General features: G+C 38.6%; 1 protein-coding gene across 2 annotated transcripts in view; it reads right to left on the reverse strand.

The window, feature by feature from the left end:
* ADGRA3 (adhesion G protein-coupled receptor A3) overlaps positions 1–13,488 on the reverse strand; it is a 121,834-nt gene that overhangs the window by 33,659 nt on the left and 74,687 nt on the right. For both annotated transcript variants that reach the window (XM_090035707.1, XM_090035706.1), the window contains exon 9: positions 3,212–3,413. In XM_090035707.1, the coding sequence (XP_089891833.1) occupies positions 3,212–3,413 (202 nt within the window). The remainder of the gene's footprint in view (positions 1–3,211; positions 3,414–13,488) is intronic.

The raw sequence follows: 13,488 nt of genomic DNA on the forward strand, positions 1-13,488 counted from the left end.
CCTGGCTATGCCAACTTAAGCTGCTCGGAGGGGACAGGGCCAGGCTCAGCACTTGATCAGTGCAGCCCCATTCCCTGCAAGTGGTGCTGCCTGGGCCACACCAGTTGAGTGTCAAGCCCAGCGCCACTCACAGGAGATAGAGCTATGGGAGCCAAGTCTGACTCTGTCTGCTGGAAGTGGTGATGTTGACCACTGAGCCTGGTTCTGGTCCCTGCGAGTGGCAGTGCTGAGCACCAAGCCTGGCCCTGTTTCCTGTGAGTGGCTTGCTGCTCAGCAGCACCACTTGCAGCAGATGGGGCCAAGCTTGGTGCTCAGCTGGCACGGCCCAGGCAGTGCCAGATACCGGGAATAGGGTGACGCCAGCCAAGCCTCATGCCCGACCCTGTCCCTGTTCCCTGCGAGTGGCACTGGGCTTGTGGCTTGGCTGGCAGGCTCCATCTCTTGCAAGCAGCATTGCGTAGGCTGCGCTGAGCCTGGGGCTGCTTGCAGGGGACGGTGATAGTGTAAAAGTCAAGGTTGAATTTTAAGAGTTAAAAACTGGGCTTTAAAACTGACTTATACACCGTGAAATATGGTAAATCAGTTAAGTCCGATAGTACACTGATTCAGGTTTATCTTAAACCAATTTTGGCCATTTTGAAAGTGGTTTATGTGCACTGAACTTCTGTTGTGTTATAGATATGAACCAGTTTCTGATAACTTATACCGTTGATATGTAATTTCTGTCCCTAGCCCTGGAGAAAAACAAAATGTTGAGAGAGAAGCACAAAGGGAACATAAAATTCATTAAAATATCTGGAATCTTAGAGGGAAAAAATTAATCTGAACAAATAACCAGAAAATTTCCCTCAGACTTAAAAATAAATAAATAAAAGTCAAGGTACCAGTCCTACAAGTACTAAGCAGGGAGACCCCTGCAGCCTCATGCATTCCTTTTGGACATCCGCTGGTTGTGTACAGATATATTGGCCTAGTCTTTCTGCAGTTCATTGGTAGCTTAGATGTACAACTAGCAAAATCAAATTTCAGAGTTCACAAATTTTATATAGTTTCTTAAGCTTTGTGCTTTTAGTCCATTAATTCGTATTTCATAAAAAGATCATATTCATAATATGCAAGTCCTAGGACAATGCATGCCATTCTGTCTGGTTAAACATTTCTATAACTCTTCCTTTGCAGCATGAAAGAATTCCCTTTAAGATGCAAGTAAATACAGCAGTCACATCTGAACTTTCTATTTTAGACAGCTATCCCTTTCATTTTTGGAGACAGACTTTTTTGTCCAATTTAAGCAAGCCAACACTAAAAATATAACAATACACCTAGTATTTTCTTAAAGACAAAAGTAGCGTGGCAAAACTAAGCTCTTGCTTGGCATGTAAATTATTTTTTACATCATTATAGCTCCTAAAAGACACAAAAGTGGACTGTGTCCCATTGTGCTAGGCCATGTACAAATATATTTTAAGAGACCTCACATAAAATGACAAGACACAGAGAATGAGAAAGGAGCACCATCATTTTCTATGTTATAGTTGGGAAACTGATGCACAGAGAGATTATGCGATATTTCTCCAAAGCCACAGGAAGCATGAAGGACTTCAACTTAAATACCCTGATTTCCAGCTGATGTTTTCATGCTAGTATTCAAGTAAATGTGGTATCCTTAACTCCTTTGAAGAACTACTCTTAATGGTTTTGCACATACCATTTTAGATTATAGTTAATACCAAACAGCAGAGAGAGAGTTTTAAATGCCAATGGAAATCTATCTTGAGTTTTACGAATGTTTCATCTGAAGCTATAATCATTAGTAGAATTATGACTGATGACAACTGCCTGGCAAGTTCAGCAAATTTCGATGAGGTTTCAATTATGCCTAATGGACTAATTTTAAGGAGTCCTTCTCCCTTTCAAGCAAAAGAGGGTCTCTTGCCTCGGAAAATACACAAAATAGCAGCAGACCCTCATTTGTTTATCTTCTTGAGAAAAGTAAATTGTGTTTAGATTTCAAAAGGTCCAGAGTTATGCAGCTAACCTTAATTTGTAGGATGCATCTTTTAGTAATAATATTAGAGATACAATTTAATATTAGTAAGTTTTGTTTTAGCTTTAAGGAGTCTTCTTTTCCTTTTTGATTTTTTTTAAATGAATCTTGCTGGGGCAGCAAAAAAATCTTGAAAGTTTACCATAAATATGTAAAATCAAGACTGCTGTATTTCGTTTGGTTTGTTTTCATATTATTTAAAATTTACTTTTCTGAAGAAGGGTTACAGAATGGATTTACTCTGTTTGTAAAAGGCTAATCATTTCCACAGTTTTGCTATCTAGCAAATGATCATAATTCACTGAAAGGATAATAAATGAATTTCCATGTACTAGCAATGATATTTTAAAATGTAAATTTCTGTCTCAAAGAGTAAGGTGTACTTATTTACAAGATTCCTGTTGGTATATATAATTATTGCTTATTATGATGGAAAGGGAACCATGTCCAGACCTATTCAAAGCAGTGTTTTTAGTGAATGATTGATCCCTTAACTGACATTATAAATCCAAACGTGGACAAACATTATACCTCACTGTAGCTTACTATGTGGAGTGTCTACATTTGATTTTTAATAGCATTACCTTGCATTAACTGACAATCAAATCAAGTATAATAAAACCACACCCCAATCTACACAGGACCCGAAAATACATCAAAACCAAAGACTATGGAGTGCAGAGTTTACATTTTTTTTTAAGTAATTCATTCTCTGTCCCCTCCACTCCTCTATATATTTTAAGCATATTTCTAACTACATAGTAATTAAATGATTTATAATCTCTAAATTTTATGTGCAACCAAGTGATGCTCCACAGTGATCCTGTGTGATTAAATTAGAGAAAAGCCAAAACTATAGCACAGGATTAAATATTAAAAGACCTGATGTCACCTCTTGTATCTTGGTGAGGGATACTGAGATTGCTAAAATTCCCCTCCTCACTCTGAAAGGAAGCTAAACCAAACTCTTGTGTAATCTTGCAGGTTCTAGGGTTAAACTAGAAATCAAAATAATGTGAAATCATCATAAAAGAGAGGCACAGACAAAAATCCAAAATCAAGACTCAATAGATCATAATTACTGTCAGTATGGAAATTTTTATTTTATTTTCATGGAGTTAATTTGAAACTTTATTTCACAAAAAACAGAGAAGTGTAGGTTACCTGATTAAACATATATAGCACTCGAGTGACATCATTCGCATATTGGCATCGAGAATAGTCTTCTTCTGCCCAGAATCCTCCCCTATCACATCTGCGCCAAGCTCTTCTCTCATCCTGAGAGCTGCCAGGATATATCCCACTGCCAGCAGAGTAGCGAGTACACAGTAGGTATGCAGTGATGCCTGCCAATGTTCTAGGCCACCTAGAGAGTTGAAGGCAAAAAACTACACAAATTTACATGACAAGTAGAAAAAAATTGAATAAATAAAAGAAATAAGCACTACGGCTCCAAATAAATAGCATACTTCAAAATTAAATATCTCCAAATTATTTAAAAGACCACCTTGGCAAGCCTTCTCTATTTGCAAACTGTGTCTGTATCCAAATGCTATAAACAAAATGAATTCTAATCTTGGTATCCCATTGTTTCAGTTCGTTCATGAGAATGCATACTGGGAAAAGGTAAAAGTTATACATAAATTCACAAGAAAGGTTGAAGACAATTTTGCTACAAAAGGGAATTAAGTAATTATTTTAAAAGATTTCCAGACTAATGGTCTTTAAATGAACGTTAAATATATTATTGGATGTTCTGGAACTTTTTCCATTCATCTGTTTCAGCACAACTTTCAGATTTACTTCATGCTGATTCCCAATCAATGGGAGTTTACAGAAAGAAAAGAGAACGCAACTGGACCAGTACAACCACTAACTGGAAACCCCCCACCCCAAACTACGTAACTTTGGTATTGTCCAATCAAACTGATGTCTGTTGTCACAGTAAGGAGACATTAATTTTCCTTTGAGAACCTCTGACCTATAATGTCAAGCCAAAGGAAGAAAGGGGTTCTTGAAAGGAAGCAGGAGTTTTAACTTCTGCTGGTCTGAGACCATAAGGAAACTGTCTATCCTCTCTTTTCTTACTCCTCTCTAATCAAGTCAGATATTACAGAAAAAATGAAACTACAATAAGGGTTAATTACAATGATAATTCACTGCATCAAAACTGCACAAAGTATTAAAATATGCAAATAACAATACTAACAATGAATGGTTAAAAAACAAGGAAAAATTTCTGTCATCTTCAGTTCTTCAAAACTATCAACTGAATAAATTAGCTTAATTAAAATGCAGCCATTTGCTCGAAAGTGCAAATGGAGTCATCAATTGACCACCTCAGCTTTTCCACTTGGTATGCAAATCAAACTAAAGCAAGTTCTCCTTCACCAGAACTGAAATTGAAGTTAAATCCTAAATAATGCCCATTTATCAGCAGGTTAAACCCAAGCCATTTTCTCCTAAAGCTTTAAGGGTCAAAACAATATTATAGCTTTAAAAATTCCTACGGCTAAGTATATAAGAACTCTTTCTAGGTTTAGACTTAAATATACAGTAATTTACTGAAATGTAATTAAAGCTACATCTGGTTTAAAATTATCTCAAAATGTCTAAATTTGAGACAATGTTTGGAGAAAGAAGGAATGAACATCCTGAAGAACAAAGAAAGGAGGTAAATTAAGGGTCACTAGTGTAGTAAAAACCTTTGTGAAAGCTATGTCTCCTATAGAAGTAGGAACCCCTTGAATGGGTTAAAAACAGATGAAAGAGATGGTAGCCACCGGTTTCCCTGGTAACACAAGAGATCAACTTTTATGTGGCACACAGTAGAGTAAGATGCACCCTGGAGATCAACACATGCAGACTGTGTAGGGTTAAATGGCAGGCCCCCAGATTCCTGACTGGTTTCTCCCCACCATATTGCTCTGGCTGCAACAGTGGCAGGAGCATCTGGGCTATCCTTCCTTCTCCAGCTGCCCCTTCCTGTCCCCACCCCAGAGTGCAGGGCAGCGTGGCAGCCTGAGGAGCAGAGGGGGAGCCGGGAGTGCATGGCGCAGCAGGAAGCGTTGCAGTCACGCAATGCTGCAGCGGTGCACAATGTAGTGGGGAGGGAGGCTCACAGGTGCAAGAAGGAAGTGTGAGCATGAAGTGCACTGAGCATGCTGTGCAGTAGTGGATGGAGGGCCAGGGGTGTGTGTTGCATAGCAGTGTGGGGAATCATGGGCACATGGTACAAACACATGGTGCATGGATTGGGAGGAGGGGAAGGGGTTGGAAAACATGTGGTGTGCCAAGGGGAAAGGTCTCCCAACACATCTGTGGGGTGTGTGGCCCTGGGGAGCTGTGGCTCACTGGTGTGGCCCCACTGGTAAGGCCTCCAACTGCTTGGAAGTTGGACAGTCCTCACATAGATGGTTTCATCTATAGAACTAAAACTTCTTCCACCATGGTGCTGTGTTCTAGAAAGAAGATTTCTGAATAGTTACGATACATATAATGAAGAGGGGAAGTACATCTTTGCATAAAGTTTGTTAATTTAGTAATGAGAGCTTTAAAATAGGTTCAACAAAGAATGGACACAAGAGCCCTATGATAAGTAAAAAGCAATGCCAGCAAAGAAGAGGCAACATGGGGCATACTGACAAGATTGTAAGAGGGAAATTAGCAGGGCAGGCAGCTAGTCATGTAAGCTACTTATATACTAATGCAATAAGTATGTCAAATAAGCAGGAAGAACTGGAAGTCTTAGTACACACAAAATTATGATGCATCTGAGATAACTGATAATTCACATTACTGAAGTACTGTCATAGGTATTTCTTGTTCACGAAGGACAGACATGGGGAAAAAAAGGAGGCGTTACCTGTTAAATTTAAGACACACACACACACTCTCTACCCCTACCTCCCCGCCTCCCCCAGGTACAGAACAAATAGAAGGCAAGTCTTTTGAAAGACTCTGGGTTACAGTAAAAGAGGAAAACAGTAAGTGTGGTATCATAATGGGTGTCTATCATAGACCACCAAGCCAGAAGGAGATGGAAAGCCTTTTTAAACAAACAACTAACCAATGTACCCAAATCATATGGAATTGTGCAAACTTTAATTACCTGCTAGCAAGTAATACAGTAGTAAACAGACAGTTGAACACATTTTTGGAGCCTGTCATGGACTTTTTGGTACAGACAACAGAGAAAACAAATAAGACCTCCTTTCAATTAACTGCTTACTAATGCATACTTAATTGAGAAATCGAAAGTGGAAGGCAATGTAGAGTGACAATAACCATAAGATTAGGAAGAAAATCAGAAAAATAAAACAATGGACTTCAATCCAGAAGAGCTGGTCATACCCTAAACAGATGTTATTAAGGGCATCTTAAGAGCATGCTATCCTGATGCAAAGAATGACTAGGAAGCAAAGCAAGAGACAGTCTTAGCTAAACAGCAAACTCTTCAATGACTTGGAACTTGAAGAGGAGTCTCACAAAAAGTGAAAACTTGTCAATACTACTGAAAAGTATTCTAAGAGTGTAGTATGGGTATTTAGCGAGGAAAGTAAGAAAGGCCAAGGCACAAACTGAGTTGCAAACAGCACGGGCCATAAAAGGCAACAAAAAAGCTTTCTATAAATATATAAACAAGAAGAGAAAGACCAAAGAAAGCATAGATTCCTTATTGAAAAGGGAGGGGAACCTAATAACAGATGAATGCAGAAAAGGGTGAATTGTTTAATGACTACTTCAGTCTTCAGTCTAAAAAAAATAAACCATAAGTTGGCAGGCACAGTTAGCATCAAGGATGGGGGAAGGAGATAATCAGTTTGGAGCAGGGAAAGAACAAGTAAGGGATTAAAGAAGCTTGATGGTTTCAAATTCGTAAGGGTGAATAAGTCTGATCTTAGAGCCATCAAGAAAAGACTGAGGCAGTTGCAGACATAGAGGGTAAAAGGACGCACAAGGAAATTAAATATCATTCAGTCTAACCTTGATATCCAGAAAGATACTGGAGCACATCATCAAGAAATCTGGTTCTAAGCACCTTGAGGATAACAAATGACTGAGTAGCAGACAACCTGGATTAGCTACGGGTAAATAATGAATAACCAAAGTGATTGCCTTCCATGACAAAGTAACAGGATGTGCATATTTAGGGGGATTTGGTAGCAGATGTGGTAAACCTCACTTCAACAAGGCTTGAGGTGTTGTTTTATGACATGCTTACAAAGTAAGCTAGGAAAATACAGTCTAGATGAAACCATTCTAAGGTGAGTGTGTAACTAGTTAGCTGCTCAAAGAGTAGTCATTAACGGCTCAATGGGGAAGCGTCAACTGGAGGTCCCCAGACATTTGATACTTTTTAATATCTTTATTCACTTGGACGATGCAACTGACTGCACACACAGTAAATCTGCAGATGACACCAGGATGATGGGGTAGGAGAGACTGGAGAACAGGAGTTAGGAATAGGAGAATAGTTTTGAAATTAGCTTGATAAGTTGGAGAAATGATGTGAAATTCAATAAGATCAAATAAAAATTACTGCACTTAGAATGGTACAAGCAAAGGCACAAATAGTAATTGGGATATAACTGGATTAGGCCGCAGTACAGCAGAAAATGAGCTGGAAATTATGGTACGTATATTATGCAAAATATACATAAATCAACAGTGTGCCATTGCTGAAAAAGGGAGCCAACAGCATACAATTGAGTAGTAACAGGAATGCTGCTTGCAAGTCACAGGAAGTGATTCTACCATTCTATTCTGCAATGGTAAGGCTTCACCTGAAGTACTGGGCCCAGTTTTAGGCATCAAACTTGAGAAAAAAATCTGGATAAACTGAAGAGTTCAATTTTGTCTGGAGAAAATAAAAAAAAGACTGAGGGGGAAGGGGTTTGATAAAAGTACCTAGATACAAAAACGAATGTTATAAAGAGCACAGTGATCAGCTATTCTCTGTGACCACTTGTAACTGGGTGGCCCATGCTCTTAAGTGGAGGCAGCTAGCTTGGCTGAGAGGCTGCAGCTGTGTGAAGACTCATGAAAGAGTGGCTCATTGGGAGACAACCCCCCAGCAAGCAGAACCAGAGGGAGGCGTGAAGGAAAAGCACTAGAGCTGGAAGACTTCTGCGCTATGAGGTGAGCAAGCCTGCTGTGGGAAGGCTGAAACCCTAGGGCACCCCTTTCAGTGTCCAGGACAATGACATTTTTTGTTTACTTGCTTTATTTGTTAGAAGACTATATCACTGAAGCTTGCTGAGAAGTGCTTAGGGAGCAAAAGCCTGACTGAAGAGGCTCTGCGGTGCCAACCTACTGCATCATGGTAGACAGTAGGGGTGCACCGATAGAGATTTTTGGAGCCGATACCAATAGCTAATTTTTATGGAGGCATATCGGTTGATACCGATCCAATTTTTGATACGCAGCCCAGCAGCCTGAAGAGCAGTGTCTGGCTGGGAAGTCTGTTGTTGTGGAAGGGGGGGGAAGGGGCTGGGCCAGGCTGTGGTCAGGCAGGCAGTGGTGCTGGGAGGGGGCTACGGGGGGGCTACGGGGGGAGCTTCAGCCACCTCAAAATGTGCTGTAGCCTCCTCAACCCCTCCCCCCAGGGGCACTGCCTGCCCCACCCCAAGCACAGTCTGGCCCAGGCTCACCAGGAAGAGCCTGGCACAGCCCTGGCCCCAGCCCATAGTGGCATCCCAACCCACCCCACACAGATCCCAGGGCACACGCCCCTCATGCCCATCCGGGGTGTGTGCGGTGGCAGGAGCTGCACCCCCCCGATGAGCCTTGGCTCTATCGCATGCCCTTCCCTGGCTAGATACCCCAGGCCCACTCTCTGCCTCACCACGGAGGCTTTGATCTGCACCCCCCCACACCCCTTCCCTCCCCGCCCTCCTTCCACCACAACAGACTTACCAGCTGGATGCAGTTCTCCAAGCTGCCAGGCTGCATTCCTTGCTGCCTATGTGCTGCACTGCAGCTACGTGCATGCACAGGGCATTTATTGGCCACATTAGACAAAAAAAAGCCAATTTCCGATACAGTCAGCTTTCTTTATAATCGGTGCCGATCCAGTATTGGACTAATGTATGAGTGCACCTCTAGTAGACAGGATAAGTGGCCTTAAACTGCAACAAGGAAAATTTAGATTGGAGATCAGGAAGAACTTTCCACGATGGTGGTTAAGCAATAGAAGAGCTTACTTAGACTGCAGAGCTTTATCATTGAAGTTTTTAAATGTAGACAACCATTTGTCACAGATGCTACTGACTTGAGCAGGAGATAGGACTAGATGACTTCATGAGGTCCCTTCTAGCCCTATTTTTCTATGTTTCCATGATCTGGATGCAACTAGCTGTATTTCTGGAAAACGTAATGATATTCCAATTAAAGCATTTTTATACTAAGTATATTATATAACCCTTGCTCGCTCTCTCTTTTTCCTGTAAAGGAATGGAAGGCAGCAAGGAGATAAAATCTTCGTGAAGAAGGAGATCCTGAGAAGGGACTTTTGTACTTTTCCTCTGAGGTCACTCCACCTATTTGCAAAAAGATTAGGCACCCATGCTCCTTCTGCTGCTCCTGTTTCAGTGTTTTCTATCTAAAACTCTTTACTGAGCCAGCTTAGATGAAAAGAAACTCCTCTAAATCCTTTTAACAGAACATAAGTCCATGTTGCATGGGTGATCTAGTTCCAGGTATGAACTCAGTCTTATAAAATAGACAAGTTAGACTCGTATTTGCATCAAACTCAGATGAGAGTCAAAAGAATGAGCTTTTAATTCCACCACCTTGATGGAATCACAACAGAACATGCAAGTTCTCAGATCCAAGCCTGTTAAAGGAAAGTGTTGATTTACATACTTCAGAAGACACAGCTGAAATGGAGTAGAGTTCAGATTACTATCTTCAAGTTCCTAGTTGCAATCATAGCAATCAAATGGATCCAAGAGAGCCTTAAGAGCAGAAAGAGATGATATACCAGTTATCTGAGAAATCTGGAACCACAACAGATCGTGATAGCTAATAAAATGTGCAATAACTTAGTCAATAGATATCTAGATCCTCCAGAGGACATCACAGACATTTCATGTAATCTAGTTTTTAAGTTTTCAATGAGTCAAATGGCCACAAAAACTAAAGTTCAGCATATTTAACCTCCTTAATCCTGAACACTGACCAAAACATTTTTAAAAATGTGTTGTCTTTTCTTTAAAATCTCATCTCATAACAAACCAAACAGGGTTATCTGTGCCTTGTTTGAAGGATTATATACCTATTTCTATAAACGTATTTTTCAAATGCATTCATCCTTTGTTCAAAGTTATTAATTTTATAGTGTGACCAGCTGGCAAGTGACTGAATGCATCATATTATAGATTAAGTGCAGCAAGATTTCAGGATAATTTGAAGCTCTACAACCCTACCAGATGTTATATGGTGACACATCCCCTGCCAGACAAATATCTTCTTTGAAAAATCACTTGTATTTGAATTTTCCCCTACTTGCTTCCAAAACAGTAGTGCGGAAAATGCTAAACCTGGAAACCTGAATAAAGTCAGCTTAAACTGCAGAGCTTTAACTACAGAATTCTAAACTAGACTGGCTTCTACAATGTAATCTATTTTTGGAGGTTCTTTGGTTGGCATATGAAAAATATGAATGTTTGATTATTATAATGCTTACAACTAATATCATTAGGAAACTACAACTCTGTCCATCCATTACAGCTCCTTTCTTTTTTCTCCCTCTTCCATTTTACATTTTGATCTTGGTATTTCTCCCTTTTCTCAGTAGTTTCTAGCTACTCCTGCTCCTTCCATCATTCTTTCCTACACAGAATTTTGGAATCCTTTACTCTGGAATTTTCAAAATTCATCGTCTACTTCAAAAAGACATATGTCCAGTAGTACATTCATTCTTTTCCACTCTAGAGAAGACCATTGTTAAAAACCAAAATCCTGATAAATCCATTTGACCTGAAGATTACTCCCTTGATACACTCCTTGAGAGACCTGAATGTATATGTAGTATAGTAAGAGTGATTTAAGATTCAGGTTTATGATTTAACACCACAGATGCTCCAGACATACAGAAGTTTGAGGTACAAACTGAGACTGAAGTAAAAAGAACTTTTGTTACTAATGTTCCATTAACGGAGGTCTTTATTTTTCTAGAGGGCTTTTGTGAACCAGTCAACAGCAACAGGCCCTGGTGGCAGAAAATGAAGTGTCTATAAGCTTTATTACACCTTTCATTATCTAGTGACCATGAAATATTTTTCACCATTGACCAAATAGCTAATAAGAAGTTTGACTTAAGCATATATAAACACTCTCTATTGTTTTATTAAAAGACCCAATTATAATACTAAAAACTAATGAGAATTTTAACTATCAAAAATTACCTTAAAAACTGCACTCTCAGAAAACAAGAATTTATAAAATAGAATTATTTTCTTTATATGTTTAAACCCAGTTTTACATGGGTTTTCCCCCATGTGAAACTGAAATATATGTAAATATAATCTAATTCCTGCTCAAAGTTTTCATATTTCAAAGTCTCTATATAAACAAGTTCAGATTTAATAATAATTAACTTTAATTATTTTTCTTATACTAACCTTCTGAATCCAATAGCCAGTTACATCCTTCAAATCTATTATCTCTGGCAGGCAACATTTTTTTAAAATGCTTCTTATACTGAACATACTTGAATGCTTTCAGTCTAAAACTATTTTGAACCAAACAGTTGAAAGGTTTACTAAAAGAGAAACGTCAGCATATATTCTGAAGTACAAATTGTTTACTATTTTATAGTACTCATATGTGTATATATATATATATATATATATATATACACACACACACACACATATATATACACACAAATACACAAGTAATGTCTTATTTAGGAGTACAATTTAAATACAGTGTTAAATAACATCTTAACATGGAAAGCTGTCTGCATGAGGATAATATGGACCTACTATTACATGACTATAAACTTACCTCTGCTTTACCCTGAGGATACCATTTTCTGGACTGTGCAACAGCTGCATTTCAGCTAGAACGGAAAGAGTTTCTATGCAGAAACAACTAACCACTTCCAACTCTATCCTATCCATCTAAACTATAAAAGTAAATTCACCTAGGAACATTTACAGCCATCTGCTCAGAGCAATTTCCTCTCTGAGTCAAAGTCTGATTTCCATATGGTCTCAAAGGTGAAAAATTACTCTTTATTATTACACTTTCTATACTACAACTTGAGATCTGTTATAGTAAACCCAGCTATAGTGACCCCCCTGATAGAGTGAGCATTTCCTGAAATCTTATTTCTTTCCAATGAATTCCACAGGGGCAAATTCCTATTACAATGAACAATCACTGAGCAGCACAGGTTAATTTAATGGAGAACACTTTAAAATAAGCCTTTACCATCTGTTTCCATCTCTAATGACAAATCAAAAAGGAACAATTCACAATTGTATCATAAAAAAACATAAGTGATTTAAATTACTGTGTATATTCTTTAATGAACACAGCATGCATCTGTTCAATTGTCTTCACCTTTCCTACTCAAGACAGGAAGTAAATTCCTGTTCCCTAATTTAACACACTTCTCCCTAACTGACACATAGGAGAAGGAGAATATTCACTGTACTTCCTTTACTGATATTTTATTATCATATTACAATGTGATAGCTTAATTTTTCCACAATTTCATTCATTTCAATTATTCAGAGTCATTTTTAGATTAATACTTGCATTTCAAGCCATGCAGCTTTTTAAAGTTGCTTAGAAATTGTGGATTAAAGTTTTATTTGAGAAAGGAAAAAAATACTATTTTTTATCCCTAGCATGTTAAAAGAAAAACAAGCTAATACAAGATATCTTTCAATTTTTCAACAAAGCCAAATCCACTATGGTGCTGATGAGCCAAATTTCCACTGACTTTACACTTAAGTTTCCTTGGGGATAGCTTTGGCTTTTAATTAATTAAGATCATACCTCAACTTAATACACTTTTTAAAATCGGAAAATACAAATAAAATGTTTCTTACATCCATGCACAAATAGTCTTTTTTTTGGGAGTCAACAGAAATTCTTTAGATATAATTAGGAAAACCCAAGTATAAGGAAAAATTCACAATTAGCAAATGTGAAAAGTGAAATAGAAGAGTTAATTGGTTAAGTCTTGCAGGATTACAGCATAAAATAGAAGGATAAAATAGAACTGTATGTATCAATAAGATGGGAGGAAGCAGGGAAGAAGAGAGTCTGACTCAGGAAGCAGCAAACTAATGCAGCATTCTCCCCCACTTTCCCCTGAATATAAACCACATAAAAGATTCCAGTTCTGAAATTGTTTCAAGTATTTTGGCAGAAGGTTAAGAAAATGAAAAAGAGGATGACAGGGGAAAAACAAGCTAGTG

The sequence above is a fragment of the Crocodylus siamensis genome, chromosome 2 (assembly GCF_052110815.1).
Source record: "Crocodylus siamensis isolate JL-2025a chromosome 2, ASM5211081v1, whole genome shotgun sequence".
In the NCBI taxonomy this organism is placed as follows: domain Eukaryota; kingdom Metazoa; phylum Chordata; order Crocodylia; family Crocodylidae; genus Crocodylus; species Crocodylus siamensis.